The sequence below is a fragment of the Thunnus thynnus genome, chromosome 18 (assembly GCF_963924715.1).
Source record: "Thunnus thynnus chromosome 18, fThuThy2.1, whole genome shotgun sequence".
Lineage (NCBI taxonomy): Eukaryota > Metazoa > Chordata > Actinopteri > Scombriformes > Scombridae > Thunnus > Thunnus thynnus.
The window spans coordinates 23,543,609-23,560,070 of NC_089534.1; the positions used below are offsets into that span (position 1 = coordinate 23,543,609).

Below are 16,462 nucleotides of genomic sequence, written 5' to 3' on the forward strand. Positions count from 1 at the left end.
TGCAACTCCTTAAATATTCTGATCAGGAAAAAACTGACTGGCTCAGTCTGGATGTGATTTTTTAGCATTACATTACCAGTTTATGATCTTGGTAGATGTAATAAAAGAGGAATTTATGTTTGTTTTGATACAAGATCACTAGAAAACCTACAAATGTCAAAGGATGATCATGTTTTGTGAACACCCTATCTTCTAGACAAACTAAAGGTACCAAAATGAAAACTTGTATTAGGTTTTAAAGTTAACAATATGTAGCAAGGCAATGTTAGGTAGGTGATCAAAAAATGAGACAATGGCGCTGTAACAGCTCAACACTAAATGTCTCCTTTTTTTTTGTTGTTCTCTTCAACAGACACAAACGACTGCAATCCTCATCCATGGTATGTAGCGTTTCCTGCCTCACACACTCCTGTGGCGTAGCCAAACCTTTCCCCCCTTTTTATCCGCGTCTCCCTGCCTCCCTCCTCTCCACACTTCACACAGACCTCGCAGGCTGGAGAGGGGGTGAAGGGCCGCTAAAGGCAGTGGAAGTTGTCCTTAAATCAAGCCTCAAAGGGGCATCTCTCATAGGAGGAGGCTTGGATATTGAATAGGACAGAAAGAGGTAGGAGTTTTAGGGGGAGGAGGACAAGAGTTCCACCTACCCCATGGTGAATGCAGGTGGGGGGTGGAGAGGCGGGGGGGGGGGGGGGGGGGAGTGTACGTGTCCATTCTTCCTGTGCGACCTGGAGGGGGGGGAAGCTGGGCTTTGAGGAGGAATGGAAGAGAGGCATGAGGAGGGGAGGGGAGGGACTGGACACGCCTATTAGCATCTGAAAGGTGGAGGCTTATATTGATGAGTTGAATTGAGCTTTGTGTCCCCCACTCCCACTCCCACACACACACACACACACACACACACACACACACACACACACACACAATGTGCTTTGTTGCAGCTGGAAAGGATGTGGCTCTTGTACAGCCTCATCTAATTGTTTTTTATTTCTTTCCTTTTCTCAGTTACAATGGCGGTATATGTGTGGACGGAGTCAACTGGTTCCGCTGCGAGTGCGCACCTGGTTTTGCAGGACCAGACTGCCGAATCAGTGAGTAATGACATACTTTATATATAACACGCTCTCTGATGCAGTGCAAAAACCCCAACTAAAACATTTTGAATCAAAAAATCCTGATTCACAAGACCATAATGTAGCCATGGCAACCTGGTATGATTAAGAGGATGGATAGGTGGAGGAAGGAAGGAACAAAGTAAAAAGGCGGGGGCGAGGAGGAGATGGACACATTGACAAATGCAAGACCGGGACGCCGCCCTCTCCCTTTTTCTAGGTCCTTTAACGCCTCAGGGGTCAGAGGTCGTCCCTCCTCCATACTCACACAGCCACACAAACATACGGAAGACAAATTACCCAGTGACCCTAAAATTCTTCTTCTCTGCTCTTTTGTTTTGGCCGGATAGCATTCACCTTTTCTGTCAGGCTTGAATTTGAGTGTTCTCATCCAGACTGTGTTCGTGTGAAATCTGGACAACAATGAGCGGTATCCCCAGTGATTTTGATGAGGAGAGTGTCGTTCAAAGAGCTGTGCAAATAACAGCCGGGTTGGTTTTTAAACATGTACAATTTTGTTATTCACGTATAGAAGAAATTAGATTTGATTCAAGCCGTACAGCACCTGGCTTTATCCAATAATTGATTTCGTGGTGTTATTTTGCCCAAACTGGACCAAAGGTTACCTTGCGAGTCAGCTGATTGCGCAAGATCACGAGATAACACAAGAATCCATCTTTTCAGGCTTCAAGTTATGCGCTTGTGGCTGAACCAACGGTGGTTCGGACCAATCAGTGTCCTATGAGGAACTCCAGGCAGCTACAGGCATGGTTTAGGTGTGACGACAGCGAGAAGTTAGCCTGTGATAGACAGCGATAGACAGATGGTTCATCCAAACACCTGCCAAGTAGTTCCCACCCTTTTCCAAGGACGACTTCTCAGATGGTTCCGCGTAATAAACCAATTGGCGTGTCAGGTTAGACCGAAGGGATCACAAGATAAATCTAAAGGGTGATGAGATGATTGACAAAATATGGGAGAAGGAACAAAATGGAAAGAAAGAACATTCCTACCAAAGAAAATGTGGTCCATATGTTCTGGCTTTTCTCAAACCTAAAATGTTTTACCTCTTCAGGCCTTTACTCTGAGAAGTGAACATCTAATGCTTACAGCCCATAAACATATGCAACCAGTGACAAGGGGTCACAAGTAGGAATTACTTAGCTATAAAGGGTCATGAGCCAGAGAAGGCTAATAAATCTTTCTAAACCCAAATCTTTCTCTTACAGACATAAATGAATGCCAGTCTTCACCCTGTGCCTACGGAGCCACCTGTGTGGACGAGATCAATGGTTTCCGCTGCATTTGTCCGCTTGGAAGAACAGGAACCCGATGCCAAGAGTGTAAATACATTTCTTCCCTCTGCCTTGCACATTCAAGTCTTCAAATTTACTCAATAATTCACTCCATCTTGTTGTTTATGTACACAAATTTGGACTCATCGTCTCATTAAAGCGGAATTTTAGGTGTATTGATTGATCCTTTCATTAAGTCACTTACTACTGCAGACCTCCTGTCATTAAAGTTCAATATGTCTCTTTTCTGTCTCTATGTATAGTCATAGGAATTGGGAAGACTTGTCACTATGCTGGGCTGCAACTTCCGCACGGCAGCCGCTGGGAGGAAGAGTGCAACAGCTGCCATTGCATCAACGGCAAAGTAGATTGTTCAAAGGTAACATGGCACTTCTAAACACACTGCCAGCAAATATCTGACGCTCTTCACATACACACAATCACTCGGTTTATTGTCTGAGCGAAGGAAAAACAACAACAAGCAGTAACAGTGCCCAGATAGAGGACCTTCAGCTGCTGATCCCATGGTGGATCAGTTGCTCAGATCAGTTGTTCCCAAAGTAGGTGCCATAATATGTGTTCAATTCCATTTACTGTTTGGCTTTTTTTATACTATTTCACTACACTGTATGTAGTATGTATTACATGCTGAAGCTAAAATGTCATAAAATCCATGATTATGTAACATTTTAAAGCATGTTGAGGAATCCGACAAAATGTGCAGTTTGGTCAAAAAGACGAGGTCTGTTTTTTAAAAATCAATCATCTGAGTCATGGTGAATAATCAGTGCTTGTTTTTCTTTGTCTTGCATAATAGTAAACTAAAAAAATGTGTCTCTTCTGCTGTTAGGAAAAAAACAAGTAATTTGAAGACGTCCTCTTGGGTTTTAGGACATTACGATTAACATTTTTCTCCATTTTCTGTCATTTTATCAAACAATTAATCAAGAAAATAATCAGTGGATTAATTGCTGATGAAAATAATCACAAGTTGCAGCCCTAAATGAGGTGATACCCAGCATTTGCTAGTTTTCATGATAATGCAACATGCAGGATAATGCCAATATAAATGTTACACAGGGTTTCATGTGAATATTTTTGACCCTGTGACACCAGGTGGTGTGTGGTCGTCGTCTCTGCCGGCTCCAGTCATCAGGCCAGGACCAGAGACAGCAGTCCTGCCCAGCTGGACGGGCATGTGTGGAGCACAGCTACCTCACATGCTTTACTCCTCCTTGCCATCAGTGGGGGGTTTGCTCCATGGCAAGAACCTCACCTCCACAAGCAACCACCAAGTGCCAGCCAAACAGTGGGCATTTGGACAACAGCTGTGGCCGCATAACACTTGTTTTCAACAGAGACAAAGTACCACCAGTGAGTCATCTCTTCACACATTTTTTTTTTTTTTGTTCCAGTCTTGCAGTCTTTGACAATTTTCCAGGAGTGCTTTTCATATTGTTGCTGATCAGTATATATGTGTGTTTCCCCTTAGGGAACAACCGTGGAGAATATCTGCTTTGAGCTGAGGTATCTTCCTGACACCCGAGGTTTGGCAAAAGACCACGCCCTCCTCCTGCTCTGTGACCTCTCCCGTTCGAATCAGGATGCTGTAGAAGTAGCTATAGTAAGTGAATGATCCAAACTTTGTTTTTGTCAGCCATACTCTTAAGCAGTATCACCAAATACTTCTCAATTTCATCTGAGAAGCACAGTGTTGCAAGAAGTTCTTTATCCCAGTTTGGCTGGCATAGTTTTAGTTGGTTGGGACAACTAACTCAGAAGTGTCCCCAAGCAAGACTGCTCTCCGAAACTGCTCTGTGGCCACTTATGCAAGCTATTCAGTCCTATACCTGCTCTCATAGCCTCTTGCATTAAATTAGAATTTGCAGGTTCATATGTCTAAAAGTAACGTTAAAGTTAAAGGAATAGTTTGACATTTTGGGAAATGTATTTATCCTCATTCTTGCTCAGGCTTAGATGACAAGATTGATGTCTCAGCTGAAATGACACATTGACTTGAATAAGATGTAAATAGTTGAGAGGTTGGGAGTCAACTTAAAGCCTGATCCTAGCTGTTATATCTCATCTCTTCCCTCTTCTCTGATTTTGTTCTTAGTCTTTCCAGCCAGAGGATCTACCAGACCACAGCCTAATCCAAGAAACAGCCAACACTATAGTGGGCACCTTGTCAAAGCGGCACAACAGCACCATAATGTTGGCAGTCATTGAGGTCAAAGTGGAAACGCAAGTCATGCCCCCCTCAGTGGGTGAGTAATAATTAACAAAGGTGGCCCACAAGGATTTGTTATGGGCTCCTTTCATTCCCTGATTAGTGACTTACCACTAGTTAATGTGCAATAAAAATCTACCTTTTGAATATGTCATAGTTATTCTGTACAACTTGAGTCATGAATTTTGCCTGGAAGTGATGTTTGATTCATGTCTCACTCTTGTCTTTTCTCTCCCTCTCCAACCTCTCCTCCCATGTACATCTTGATTTTAACAGACTACCTGGTGCCTCTACTATGTATTGTCTTCTGCTTGCTCTTCCTCTTCTGCATCATTGTATGTGTTTGGTGGACGCGTAAACGGAGAAAAGAGCGTGAGAGGAACGTGAGATCAGCTGCCGACGACAGCGTGAACAACCAGTGGGAGCCTCTCCGGCTCGTCGTGGGACGTCAGCAGCAGCATCACCAACAGCAGCTGAAAGAAAGCAACAGGGAGGCTGAACAGGAGCGCAAAAAGCTCATGGGCCCCTCCTATCGGACGTGTGATGAAGGGGAGGAGGAGGAGACGGAAGGCGAGCTTGAGCTCGAGGAGGAGAGTGGCGGAGCAGAGGCAGGAAAGCAGCCAGTTTATAAGTACTCTAAGACTGCAGTGCAGTCCAGTGAGGGAGTGATCTGTACCATGCACAGCTCCAGTTCACCCCTCAAAGCGCCCCACCGGACCCCAGGCTACAGCCCCAAAGACAACCGCTGGAAAAATGTCAGTGCCGTCTTGACTGGTCAAAAAGACCTCAGAGACCATTGTGTATAAGAAATTTAAAGGACTTGCGAAGTGAAAGCGAGAGAAGCTGCAAGGCTGTCGCTATTCTTTTTTTCTTTTTTTTTTTTTTTTTGGACTACTTTTGGAAAGAAAAAAAGGCTTTGTGCTTTAATAAGCCATTCTTTGCTTTGTTTTCATGTTTTTGTCAGTCACCTGAAACGATTTTTGATTCAGGAGGCTAGAGCACAGTGAACATCTTTTTTTTTTTTTCTTTTCGCTTCTGTTCACTTATTTTTCTTTAATTATGTACAGAAGGAGCTGAAATGTAACAATTTTTCAGGAGGCAAAAGAAGCCCTCCACAATTTTTTTGTTTATGGATTTGTCCCATTTAAGAAACGATGAATCATCGAAAAGGAGAAAAAAAAAAACAACCTGTATAAAGATTTTGTTTGTTTACAGATTATTATGATTTTGTTAAATTGTCAGTGGGCTCCTGTTTAGTGTCTGTGGGGGGGGGAGGGCGGGGGGCAGATACAAAATAAAGGGACAGTAGAGGAAGGGTTTTGAGGGAAATGGACTGTTGCAGCCACAGTAACAGAGAAAACCCTCCCGTTACTCTCTCTTCAGCTCTTTCCAGATTTGCCCACCGATACCTGTGGCCGTCATGCGCCAGCCTTACCAAAACACTTGGCCTGGAGGGGAGAGGGGACAGAGACCCCAGTGCCTACTATGTGGCCTTCCATTTTTTTTCTCCTGTCTCTCAGTTGTCTTGGCTGAAAGCTCTGTTTGAGGATTTTTTGCAGTATTTGAGTTGGTAGCAAGTGCCTTTCTAAGAGCCCTGTGGAGGCTCCAAGTCGCGCTGCCCAGTTTGACCTCCTTGTTCTCAAATCTCAAAGGGATATAAATGTACATTTAAAGAGTTCAATTTCACAGCAACGCCATTCAAGGTATTTGATCAAAACAGAAATGAATACTCTGTACATATGTGTAAATACTAAAGGAGTCGCTGTGTATATTTGAAATAAGTAACTTAAAGACAAGTCACACATTTTTTTATTATTATTATTATTATTATTATTATTATTGTTATTATTATTATGATTAATATTATTTTTATTTTTTTTACAATGCCATTCCTTTTATTTATGCCAGTCGAAATAGGCAGGTTTTATAACACTTCATATCCAAAGTTCCACAGTTAAGAACCTTTACAATGAGGTACCACCTATGAAGGAATTTCTGAAGGGTTTATAAATGGTTTGTCACAGGGAAGCATTTCCTTTCCCAGTCACGTCAACAGTTGTGACTGTTTCTTTAGTGCTTTTATATACGCAAAGTAAATCTGTGATGCACGATTATGCCCGTAGGCTAAAATATTGCTACTTTCACTTGCAATTTTAATGATTAAACAGTCATCATTAATAGATCTGATCTCACTCTTCAGCTCTCTTCACACTTTAATTTTGTATTTCTTCTATCAGCTTGATTAAATTAAGCACGTTATTCTCAATCAGCAGCAGCTGGACAGCAAAATCTGTGTGTCTTTTTTTTGGGTGCAAATAAATCCATCCCAAGTACTTATACTCATTTTTGTTGTAAAGAAAACAGGTAGATAAATAGGTTTCATAAATATACTACAAAATAAAGTCAGACTGCTGCTGCATTGCTCTTTATATGCTGAAACTTTCAAACATTTTGCTGTTATGGCCACTCCCCCATTAGTGATGTCACAGCAGGTGGTTTGCCACCTTCTGTGATGTAACTAATTGGGGTGTTTTGTCCATAGAGAGTGGAGCAGCTGTCTTCTTCTACCTTATTTGATGGAGTTATTAGTTACCCTTTTATGCTTTAATCCTTTTTAACTTACTTTCTTTCTAGTAGAAGCATCAGTTTTGGTCGGTCAATCATGATTCAGTTAAATTTTCAACAGTAGCTTTTTGGGGCGGCGTTGCAAAGCTGCCAACATTAGAGCCTTAAAAAGTTTTTCCCCCGCAACCATTTCTAAACCTGTCACAAACCCTTTTGTTTCAGGTGCCTCATGCAGGTGTGTTTTGTTTTTGTTTTGTTTTTTTTAAGTTACCAACTCAGTTCAAAATGACTTGTCTCACAATTTTACACCATCATATTTTCTGTAAATGGGACGCAGCAAAATAAAGAATTAAAGATGCATCACTGCTGGTGTTAAAAGCTGAATACGCATATTGTATACATTTTATTCTACAAGGGACATAAGTTCATTTTGTACAAAGAGAAAAGGTTTTCATTCTTTTAGTGGATGTTTCATTGTTCTAAATAATCATCCCAGTTATTTATTAAAGCAGTTTTGACACATCTTGATCATGCTTGTAATATTTGGTTTACAATACAGTAACACTGGAAAAGCATCCTCACTGCAGACATGTTAATGTACAAGAAGCATCAGCCAATGGGAGACTGGTGTGCTGGACATCCACACCAAACCACGTTATGAGAAGAAATCTTGACTCACAAGAATTTTAACTCAAGTTCCACTAACTCAGTTGTTCTGGAGCTTTCGACCATGTCACACAGCCTTCATAAGCAGATGGAACTTGCTCAGGTGTCATGGAATAATACATGTACAAACTAATTAACCATTATTTAAACACTTTTAGTACTTTCCCTCCATATTTGCGTAACCCTTACACACTTACATACTACTCAGGTCAAATTTGACCCATTTTTTACATTTGAGAGCCGTATAAACAGCCTAAACACCATTATTTTAGCCTGAAATTGTATAACCAAAATAAACAAAACATTGAAATATTTCAGCTCCTCTATTTTTGTGCAGCTGATACACATTCTTGTACATCAAGGATGTTCCAGGCTAAATTTGACCTATATTCAGAAATCACCATTCAAAACTGTTGTTGCATTCATTAACATTAATTATCATCATTATGGCTGTTATGTTCTCCTATTTTATGTAGCATAAGACCATAATATAGTGTGTCAATGTTTTTATTCTTCATAAACCGTGTAAGAGGTAAAAGAATACACTTGTCTCTGCTCTCTGAAAGCTTAATTAAGGATTAATCACCCATTTATTAGTGGTGAGGTATTAATGAATGAAAAACAGATTTGTGGTTCAGAAGTATGGTATAGAGACTAATTATGAGTAGGTACTGTGAAGGGTCAGAATATGAACAGTATGTAAGGGTTACAGTTATAGATTGACAGTTCAATCTTGACCTTGGAAGCTGCAGCAAGTTTCAAATGTTTCTATTCGGTGCTTTTCAAAAATAAAACTCAAAACAGCATTATAAAGTGCTTTACATTGGAAAAAGCAAAAGTTAAGAAATTCAGCACTATATTTTCATGAAATCCAGCAATTAAAGGAATAGAGAATACAATAAAATAATATAAAAACAGTAAAAACAGAACACATAAAACATTGTGGAACTGGAAAACTTTGGGTTACGGTTAATAAAAGTCTTCTTTAAAAAGGTAAGTTTTAAGAAGTGATTTAAAAGATGTCACTGATTCTGCGAACCTCACATCTTTCTATAGCTGAGAGTCCCTGACTGCAAAAGCCTTGAGCCAGGACATAAACAGCCAGAGGACTTCTGCCTGAAGATCTGAGGCTGCGTTCTCACTCACAGGGGAGCAATAATTCAGCAATATGACTAGTCCATGAAGTGCATAAATTGTAATCAGTAAAATCTTAAAAGGGGCATATCATGCTTTTTCTGTTACTTTTATACTGTGGATGTCTTTGTTAAACATGGTCAAAGTTCTAAAACTTGAGGTGAACATATGTAAAAATGCTCCCTGCAAGTCAAAAGCCAGGGATTCAACCTTCAATTTGCAAAGTCACTGCTACTTCCTCTTCGTGATGATATCACATTGTTCGCACATGCCCACAAACAGCCGTCTGTTCTGTAGCCTTTGTTGCTAAGGTTGTTCCATGGGCTGTCCATCTTCATATTTCAATTGGATCCTTGAATTGAATAATAACATTTATTGTTTGTTTACGTAGCCTCCTGAGCCTCCAGATGTCTGCCGAGGGGCAGGTGGCCAATCAAAACAGAGCTGGCTCATCAAGAGAGAGGCCTGAAAGAGACAGGAGCTAAAATGGTCTGTTTCAAACAGAGGCTGAACTGAGGAGCTGCATAAAGAGTCAGTAAAAGATAAATAAGGAGTTTTTGAACTGTAAATCATGGAAAGATATTTCAGTAGAGCTCCAGAATAAAAATATAGACCTCGAAATGTGCATGATACATCCCCTTTAAAAATCAACTCTAAACCTGACTGGTAACTAGTGAAGAGATAACAAAACAGGGGTATATTGGGGTGAGGGCAGAAATCTGAGACAGATATTTCAAAACTTGGGCAAATAAAAGCAAAACTATCTGCATGGAAACCACCAAGGCTAAGTGACAAAATGTATTGGGAAGTTGAGTGAACTGACCCTTTAAACACTTTGCCTACACAATAAAAGTGAGCTGGAAGTGAAATGTAGCTCTGCTCAGCTTAATAGTTCAACTGTAAATTTTTTTGTTGTGCCTTATATTTGTGCACACAGCAAATCAAAGTTGAACTCTCTACCTCTTCAAGAATTACAAACCTGTGAACGCCTGCAGCACTTGCCCTTGCCCTCGTCTATGTGAGCTGAGGACAGGCTGGATGGATCGATCCAATATCCTCACCAGCCTCCTCGCCGTCCTGCCATCACTCTCGCCACACCAATAAGAACCTCATCTCCTGTTCTGGGCCGATCCGGTCTCCGCCAATGGGAGGCTGGCGTGATCATCCTGGCCACATAAAGATGTGAATGTTTCATGAGTAATGTTATGATGCCGGGTGGGGTGGGGAGGGACACTTTTCCCACTGAATCCCTTGGGTACCCCTGACTGGTGCTAATGGGACCTTCCTCTGTCGGAAAGGCCGGATCGACTTACGCAGCTTTGTCGAAGTGGTGGAGATGAGAGGAGCTGATAATGTTGTATATTAGCTGTATATGGATGACTGCAAAATCATTTACAGTAAAAGGTTTTGGTCGTATAGTCATTATATATAGCATCATTTGATACTGATAGAGATGTGATGAAAATGAACTACTTGGACATCAGAATATTATCTTTTGTCTCTGCAGAAATACTTCTGGTCTGGTGCTCACATCAGCATTAATATAACATTATGCAGGTATCAATGCTAACATAGGATGGAGGTCCAGTCCCTGACTAGTAACAGTGATAATATTAAATGTCCAGCATTTATTGGCGACTTAACTGGTCAGATTGTGGCACCACCAAGCTAAGGCTACACTACTGAGAAATAAAGTTAAATGTGATGCTGATTCTAATTCTGAACCCAATTATTGTGATATTCTGTACAATATGGCCAAAGTTTTTGTGTTCCTTTGGTCTTGGGCTATTTTTTATAATTTGGGCTGGGCCCCTAGTTCCAATAGAAGAAATATACTATAGTATACAATGATGTTTTAGACAACAGTGTGTTTATTTATCTGTGGCAAAAGTTTGAGGATCTCGTCTTTTTGTTTCAAAGTCCATAAAAAATGGTTTTCCCAGTTTGGTGTGGAAGGACTTCACTGGCCTACATAGAATCCTGACCTCAACCACATCCAACACCTTTGGGATTAACTGAAATGCTGAATGCAAGTCAGGCCTTATCAACCAACGTTAGTGGCTGACCTCATTATTGTGCTTGTAGTTGAATTGGAGCAAATCCCTGTAGCCAGGTTCCAAAATCTGATGGGAAACCTTCACAGAAGACTGGAGGTGAAATGTTCGGGTGTCCACATACTTTTGGCCATATAGGTTGGAGCCCTGGATCAAGAGTTAGAGGTATTTTCGGTCAATTTCAAGTGGCTGTGAGTTAAACTTGCTAAGAGATGACACGAAAGTGGGGTTTACAACATGAGGACTATTAGTGTAAGTGTCAGATTTTTGATTTTCATTCATTTCACAAAATGCCTCAGACAAGAGCTAAAGAACTTATAATGAAGTCTATGTTCGTCAAGCATGATATTTAAATCTTAGCGACTATATATGGAGCTTGCATTTCCTCCTTGAAACATCCTAAGCACCGAATAGAAACATTTGAAACGTTTTTTGATTTGACTTGACCTAAATTTAACCAACTTTTGTTTTAAATCCCATCAACCATGTATCTTAAGTTAACATTTAGGTTTTGTTTCAATTCCTCTGCTACGTCTACTCACAAAAGATAAAACCATTAATTTCATATATTTCATGGTTAGGTGGTCGGGGTGTGATGCCAAGTTGCCTTTGTGCCTGTCAGCATCAATACCCCCCCCACTGATCCCAGACTGCATCAGTAAACTGATACCAGATTCCAGAAGTGGCTCCTCACAACAGCCAAGGACATCTAAGTACACTGCATGTAAACACGTAGTACTACTACCCAGAGCTCAAAATGGCTGAAAGCATTCACAAGGAAAGTAAACAGGTAAAACGTAGACGTGATGGCTTCATTTATTTGATAAAAGCAGAGAAGGCTGCAGTCTCTTTTATACACATGTGCATTTCCTGCACACACAAGCAGACTGCAGTAGACTGACTGACTGTGAGATGGTATTTTGTGTGTGCCCCTGCTCTCTGTGGCTGCTCTGTACATCTGTTGATGTGGGTCTTTGGGACCATCTGACAGTGGAAGCAGCTGGGCGACAGGATTTTAGGCTAAGCCCTCCGTCCCTTTAAACACACACACACACACACACACTCACAAAACATGCCCCTTATGGGACATCAGGCTTGCACGTGCTGGTGGACAGCGGGCTGCAGCTGGCACTGTGGGGTGACTAAGGCAGTGGAACAAGCCACGGTGTACTGGCTGTGTGTGTTTGGGTGTGTGTCTGTGTGTGTGTGTGTGTGTGGTGGAGGAGTGGAGTGTTGGCTGGCACTGCAGGGGTGGGCACTAACTTGGCAGAGGGGAGGGTATGGTTGATGGCTGGTGCAGGGGGGAGTGCAATAGTGTCATGGCAGGTTTTCTGGGACAACTGCTTAGTGAGTCAGTGAGCGAGTGCGCGCGTGTGTGTCTAGATAAACAAATGTGACTTACATGATCTGTGAGGATAAACTGAGATGTTGCACTACAAAGGGTAACTGGATACAGCTCAGAAAACTTAAGAGAGATAAATGTAGAAATGTATTACATTTATATCTGCAGATAATGTGAGGAGATGGTGCAGATGGCATTGTGTTTACAGGAAAAGTGACGATGTATAAAAGTGGCACATGAATTAATGTTATTTTAATAGTTATCATCAGAACATATGCTCTTCTTCTCTGTCTTTTGTGTGAATGTAACCATAAAAATAGTAATTATCATACCTACAGTAGCAAGTGCGGTGGCTACTTTATTTTTCATAAAACTTTGGGGTTTTGGGTTCCCTAAGAAAAATCTTAAGCTTTAAATTCTATATTGAGTGCAATGTATTATCTATTTTCTTGTATCAGACATACATGGCATTAACTTGATACATGGAACAGTAACAATATTGCTTCTGATATAGACACCACAAATAATTTCTACCATGATTTAAGTACCAAAGAATAACTATTAATCTGAAAATGACATATTGATGTTTAAAAAAATGCTAAAAATGTCACCTTTAATGGACTTGGATTTTGTTCCCTCCTTGCTATAATGCAGGGATGGGGGAATGGGATGGGAGTCTTTCAAAACACACATGTTGGATTTTGCAAAACACAAGGAAAGGTCAAAGTGCAAAGGATGGTAAACAAACTATGAATTTGCATCTACTTCCATACATCTACCAGGAGTCCTTGTCCATGCATGCATGCTTGTACGCATACAGTACATATTCATGAAGCTCACACTGTATATCCTGCATATATATGACACACACATATAGCACGTTGACATTCAGACAGATGGAAAGATGGTGTGCATGAAACTGTGCCTTTTCGAGATCTTATCGTGTAGTTTTCCTTGCTATGTTTGCTGCTACATATTCCATGCATGTCTGTTTGTACACGCTCAAGTGACAGTGTGCAGTGCAACCCAACACCCTGCGCAGTGATATGCAAGGTCAATTTGCACCTCTCCCAGCCTGAGTGACATTAGGGAGTGTAAAATACCCTCAAGAGCTACACCGAAACATGTTACAGTATGTATAGTACAAAAAAAACAACTAAAAGCTTGAGTATTTGTGCAAAGTGACAGTGTGTAGTGGCTCTGAGAGAGTAGCGTTATCTGAAGTATGGAGGTAAATATTGCATTCATATAGGGATGCAACTGATTATTTTCATTATCAATTAATCTGTCAATTATTCTTGATTAATCGATTAGTTGTTTGGTCTAGAAAATTGTGAAAAATGTCGATCACTCTTTGCCAAAGCCCAAGAAGACGTCCTCAGATGTCTTCTTTTGTCCCAACCAACAGTCCAACAACAAGATTTTCAGTTTACTGTCATAGAAACCAGAAAATAGTCACATTGGAAAAGCTGGAACCAGAGAATTTGGAGATTTTTTTTTATCTCCAAACCATTAATCGATTATCAACGTAGTTGCCAATTAATTTAATATATTTGACAACTAATTGAGTTATCAACTAATTGTTGCAGCTCTACATTCATAACTTTTAAAAACACAAACTCATTCTTTGCCAACAACAATGAAACTTTATCTGTCTGTTTAACAGGACACTGCTTGTGAAGGTGTAATCTTTTTGTTAAATGTTTTGTAACCAGGGCTGTGAGCCAGGTCACGTGACATACTGTATTCCTGCAACAAATAAACAAACGCACCCTTTGCTAAAGAGCGGCCTATTTAAGCTGTCAGAGTGCTGTCATTTCTTTTTCTATGCTAGGCTGATTTACTACATGCTGCGACCACTGCTGCTTCAAATAAATAATCACATTTATGATGACATGCTGCTAGCTAGCTTACTACTCATTTAGTTGCCTGTCCTGCTGGATTTACTTTCTGCTGAGATGCTTCACTTCACTTCACCAACTTCACTAAGTGTAAGTACACGCTGCTTGTGCTAAATTCAATGTCAAAGTCAATGTCCTGGCTCTGCTCAGTCGTATTTATGGGCTTGGAAATATCAGTGAGCTGTCTGTAAGCTAACAATGACTGTCTAGTTGTTCTCTGGCAGTTGTGCTTCTGTCTTTGCTGCTTATTTTAGCAGTTTTATTGCTGCCATTTCATGGGCAGCATTTGCATTTTATATTGATTGTGATGCCAATGCAAATTTAGCAGTGGCTGAGTTTATTTCTCCTCTGGTTGTTATTTGGCAGGTGCATTATAGTGTTTTCATGCTGTTGATTTACAGCGTTATTCTGATTTTGCAGCATGTTTTCCCCAAGTTGTTGCTCTTGTTTTGGGGTTTTTTCTAATGGCATGCTGTAAACCAGCTTTCTAACATTGTATTGACATTGTACAGTATTTGCTGCTTGACATTTATGTATTTATCACAGGCCACTGGTTTTGTTACATGCATAGAGTATTCTAGACGTAGGGTACACTCATCCTTGTTATGGACAGTAGTCCATAGTATTATTTTTTTATTGGGTGAATTGGTCTATCTTCACATCCCCAACCAAAGCAGACCTATATATAAGAAATGTAAGTTATCAGAATACTCTGAAAGTTACCATGGAAAAGAGCACATGATAGGATGTTTAAAAGAAACATTATACCCTTAATCTACTTTTTTGTGCACAGTCAGTTGATCTGTTTCTACTCACCTTTCAATATCCCATAGAGAACAGACAACTTGCTGCATCTTGTTTTGTAGTTGACATGTAGGTGGACAGTCATAGCAACAGCAATGAACACATAATTGGTTGCTATTTGATGTAAACAGACTGTGATGGAAACCTGATGTCTAATTTTAATATTTTAGTTATGTGTTAGATCACTGAAACTTAATTTTTTTTCCCGCTCTTTACCCTCATTGTATTTTTGGTGGTATTATCAATGGGACATTACTTTGTGTACATTTGGCCAGTCTTCCACAGAAGCAATGGCTTAGTGCTTTACAGTAAGCCACATACCATGTAACCATAATGTCCCAGGGCATTTTCTTATATCTCCAGCAAAGTGTCCTGTCACTCCCTATGGTCAGCTATCATACAAAAACACTGCAAAAACTGATGGATAAAAAAGTGTGTATACTACAGATTGAATGTGCCTGTAAACATGTAAATGGACAGATGGTTAAACAAACATCAGACTTTACCATTGTAGACTGCTGTTTGTTTCCTGTTTCCTTCCGACAGTCAACGTTGGTTTCTTTTAATCGTGACCATGATTTTTCCTTAACCAAGTTGTTGTTATTGTAACCATGGCAAAGAAGGTCCACTAACCCTAACAAAGTATCAATCATAACCCAAACCACGATGTTTCTCCAACCCTAACCAACTTGGTTTTGTGCTTGAACCTAACCAAACCTTAACTGTGTAAGATTAATTAGTTAGATTAGATCAGTTTTTAAACAAGCATCATCCCGTTGATAAGGGTGTCAGATCAGAAAACACTTACAGTGTTTTTTTGGAGGTCATGGGCCAACAACTTATTTTGTCATTTCATTTGGAAGACTTGTTGGAAATCACAGATGAACACATTAAGGGCTTCTCGTCCATGTTGGTTGAAAGCTCATGCAAAGATCATGCAATATGATCAAAAGGTCAAGAATAGGGATGTCAACGGTTAACCGTTAATCAGTTAACCACCGAGAATATTTTTGACCTGTTACGCATGTCTGTTTATAGGTTAATTTATAAAAACACACATTTACAGACTAGTCACACAGCTGACGGACTGTTAGCATAGTACTCAGAAAATATGGTAATTTGATGGAAATTTCATCTACTGTTGAAGAACATGTGATACGATCAAAAGCTCCAAAGCAAGCAACCTTCAGTGGAGATTATTTTGTAATCATCCATAGCAGTGTAAATGCTAGTGAGGATTACAAACACAGATTTTTATTTTTTTAAGTGAGCCATTGAGCTGATTTTTTTTCCCCTACTGTGTGACTCAGCCTTGACTCACTTGATTCATAATGAATTAACAAATAATGAATGAGTGATTTT

The 16,462-nt window shown here is 40.3% G+C and overlaps 2 protein-coding genes across 3 annotated transcripts in view; both read left to right on the forward strand.

The window, feature by feature from the left end:
• The window catches only part of jag2b (jagged canonical Notch ligand 2b), a 53,327-nt gene extending 45,600 nt beyond the window's left edge, over nt 1-7,727 (forward strand). For both annotated transcript variants that reach the window (XM_067571798.1, XM_067571799.1), the window contains 8 exons: nt 353-380; nt 1,003-1,088; nt 2,339-2,452; nt 2,668-2,783; nt 3,521-3,778; nt 3,897-4,028; nt 4,521-4,671; nt 4,911-7,727. In XM_067571798.1, the coding sequence (XP_067427899.1) occupies nt 353-380; nt 1,003-1,088; nt 2,339-2,452; nt 2,668-2,783; nt 3,521-3,778; nt 3,897-4,028; nt 4,521-4,671; nt 4,911-5,440 (1,415 nt within the window). In that variant the 3' untranslated portion in view covers nt 5,441-7,727. The remainder of the gene's footprint in view (nt 1-352; nt 381-1,002; nt 1,089-2,338; nt 2,453-2,667; nt 2,784-3,520; nt 3,779-3,896; nt 4,029-4,520; nt 4,672-4,910) is intronic.
• Nucleotides 7,728-14,245: 6,518 nt separating this feature from the next.
• esr2a (estrogen receptor 2a) overlaps nt 14,246-16,462 on the forward strand; it is a 56,558-nt gene continuing 54,341 nt past the window's right edge. Inside the window, exon 1 of the mRNA XM_067572098.1 lies at nt 14,246-14,386. The gene's annotated coding sequence lies outside the window, so the exon portion shown is untranslated. The remainder of the gene's footprint in view (nt 14,387-16,462) is intronic.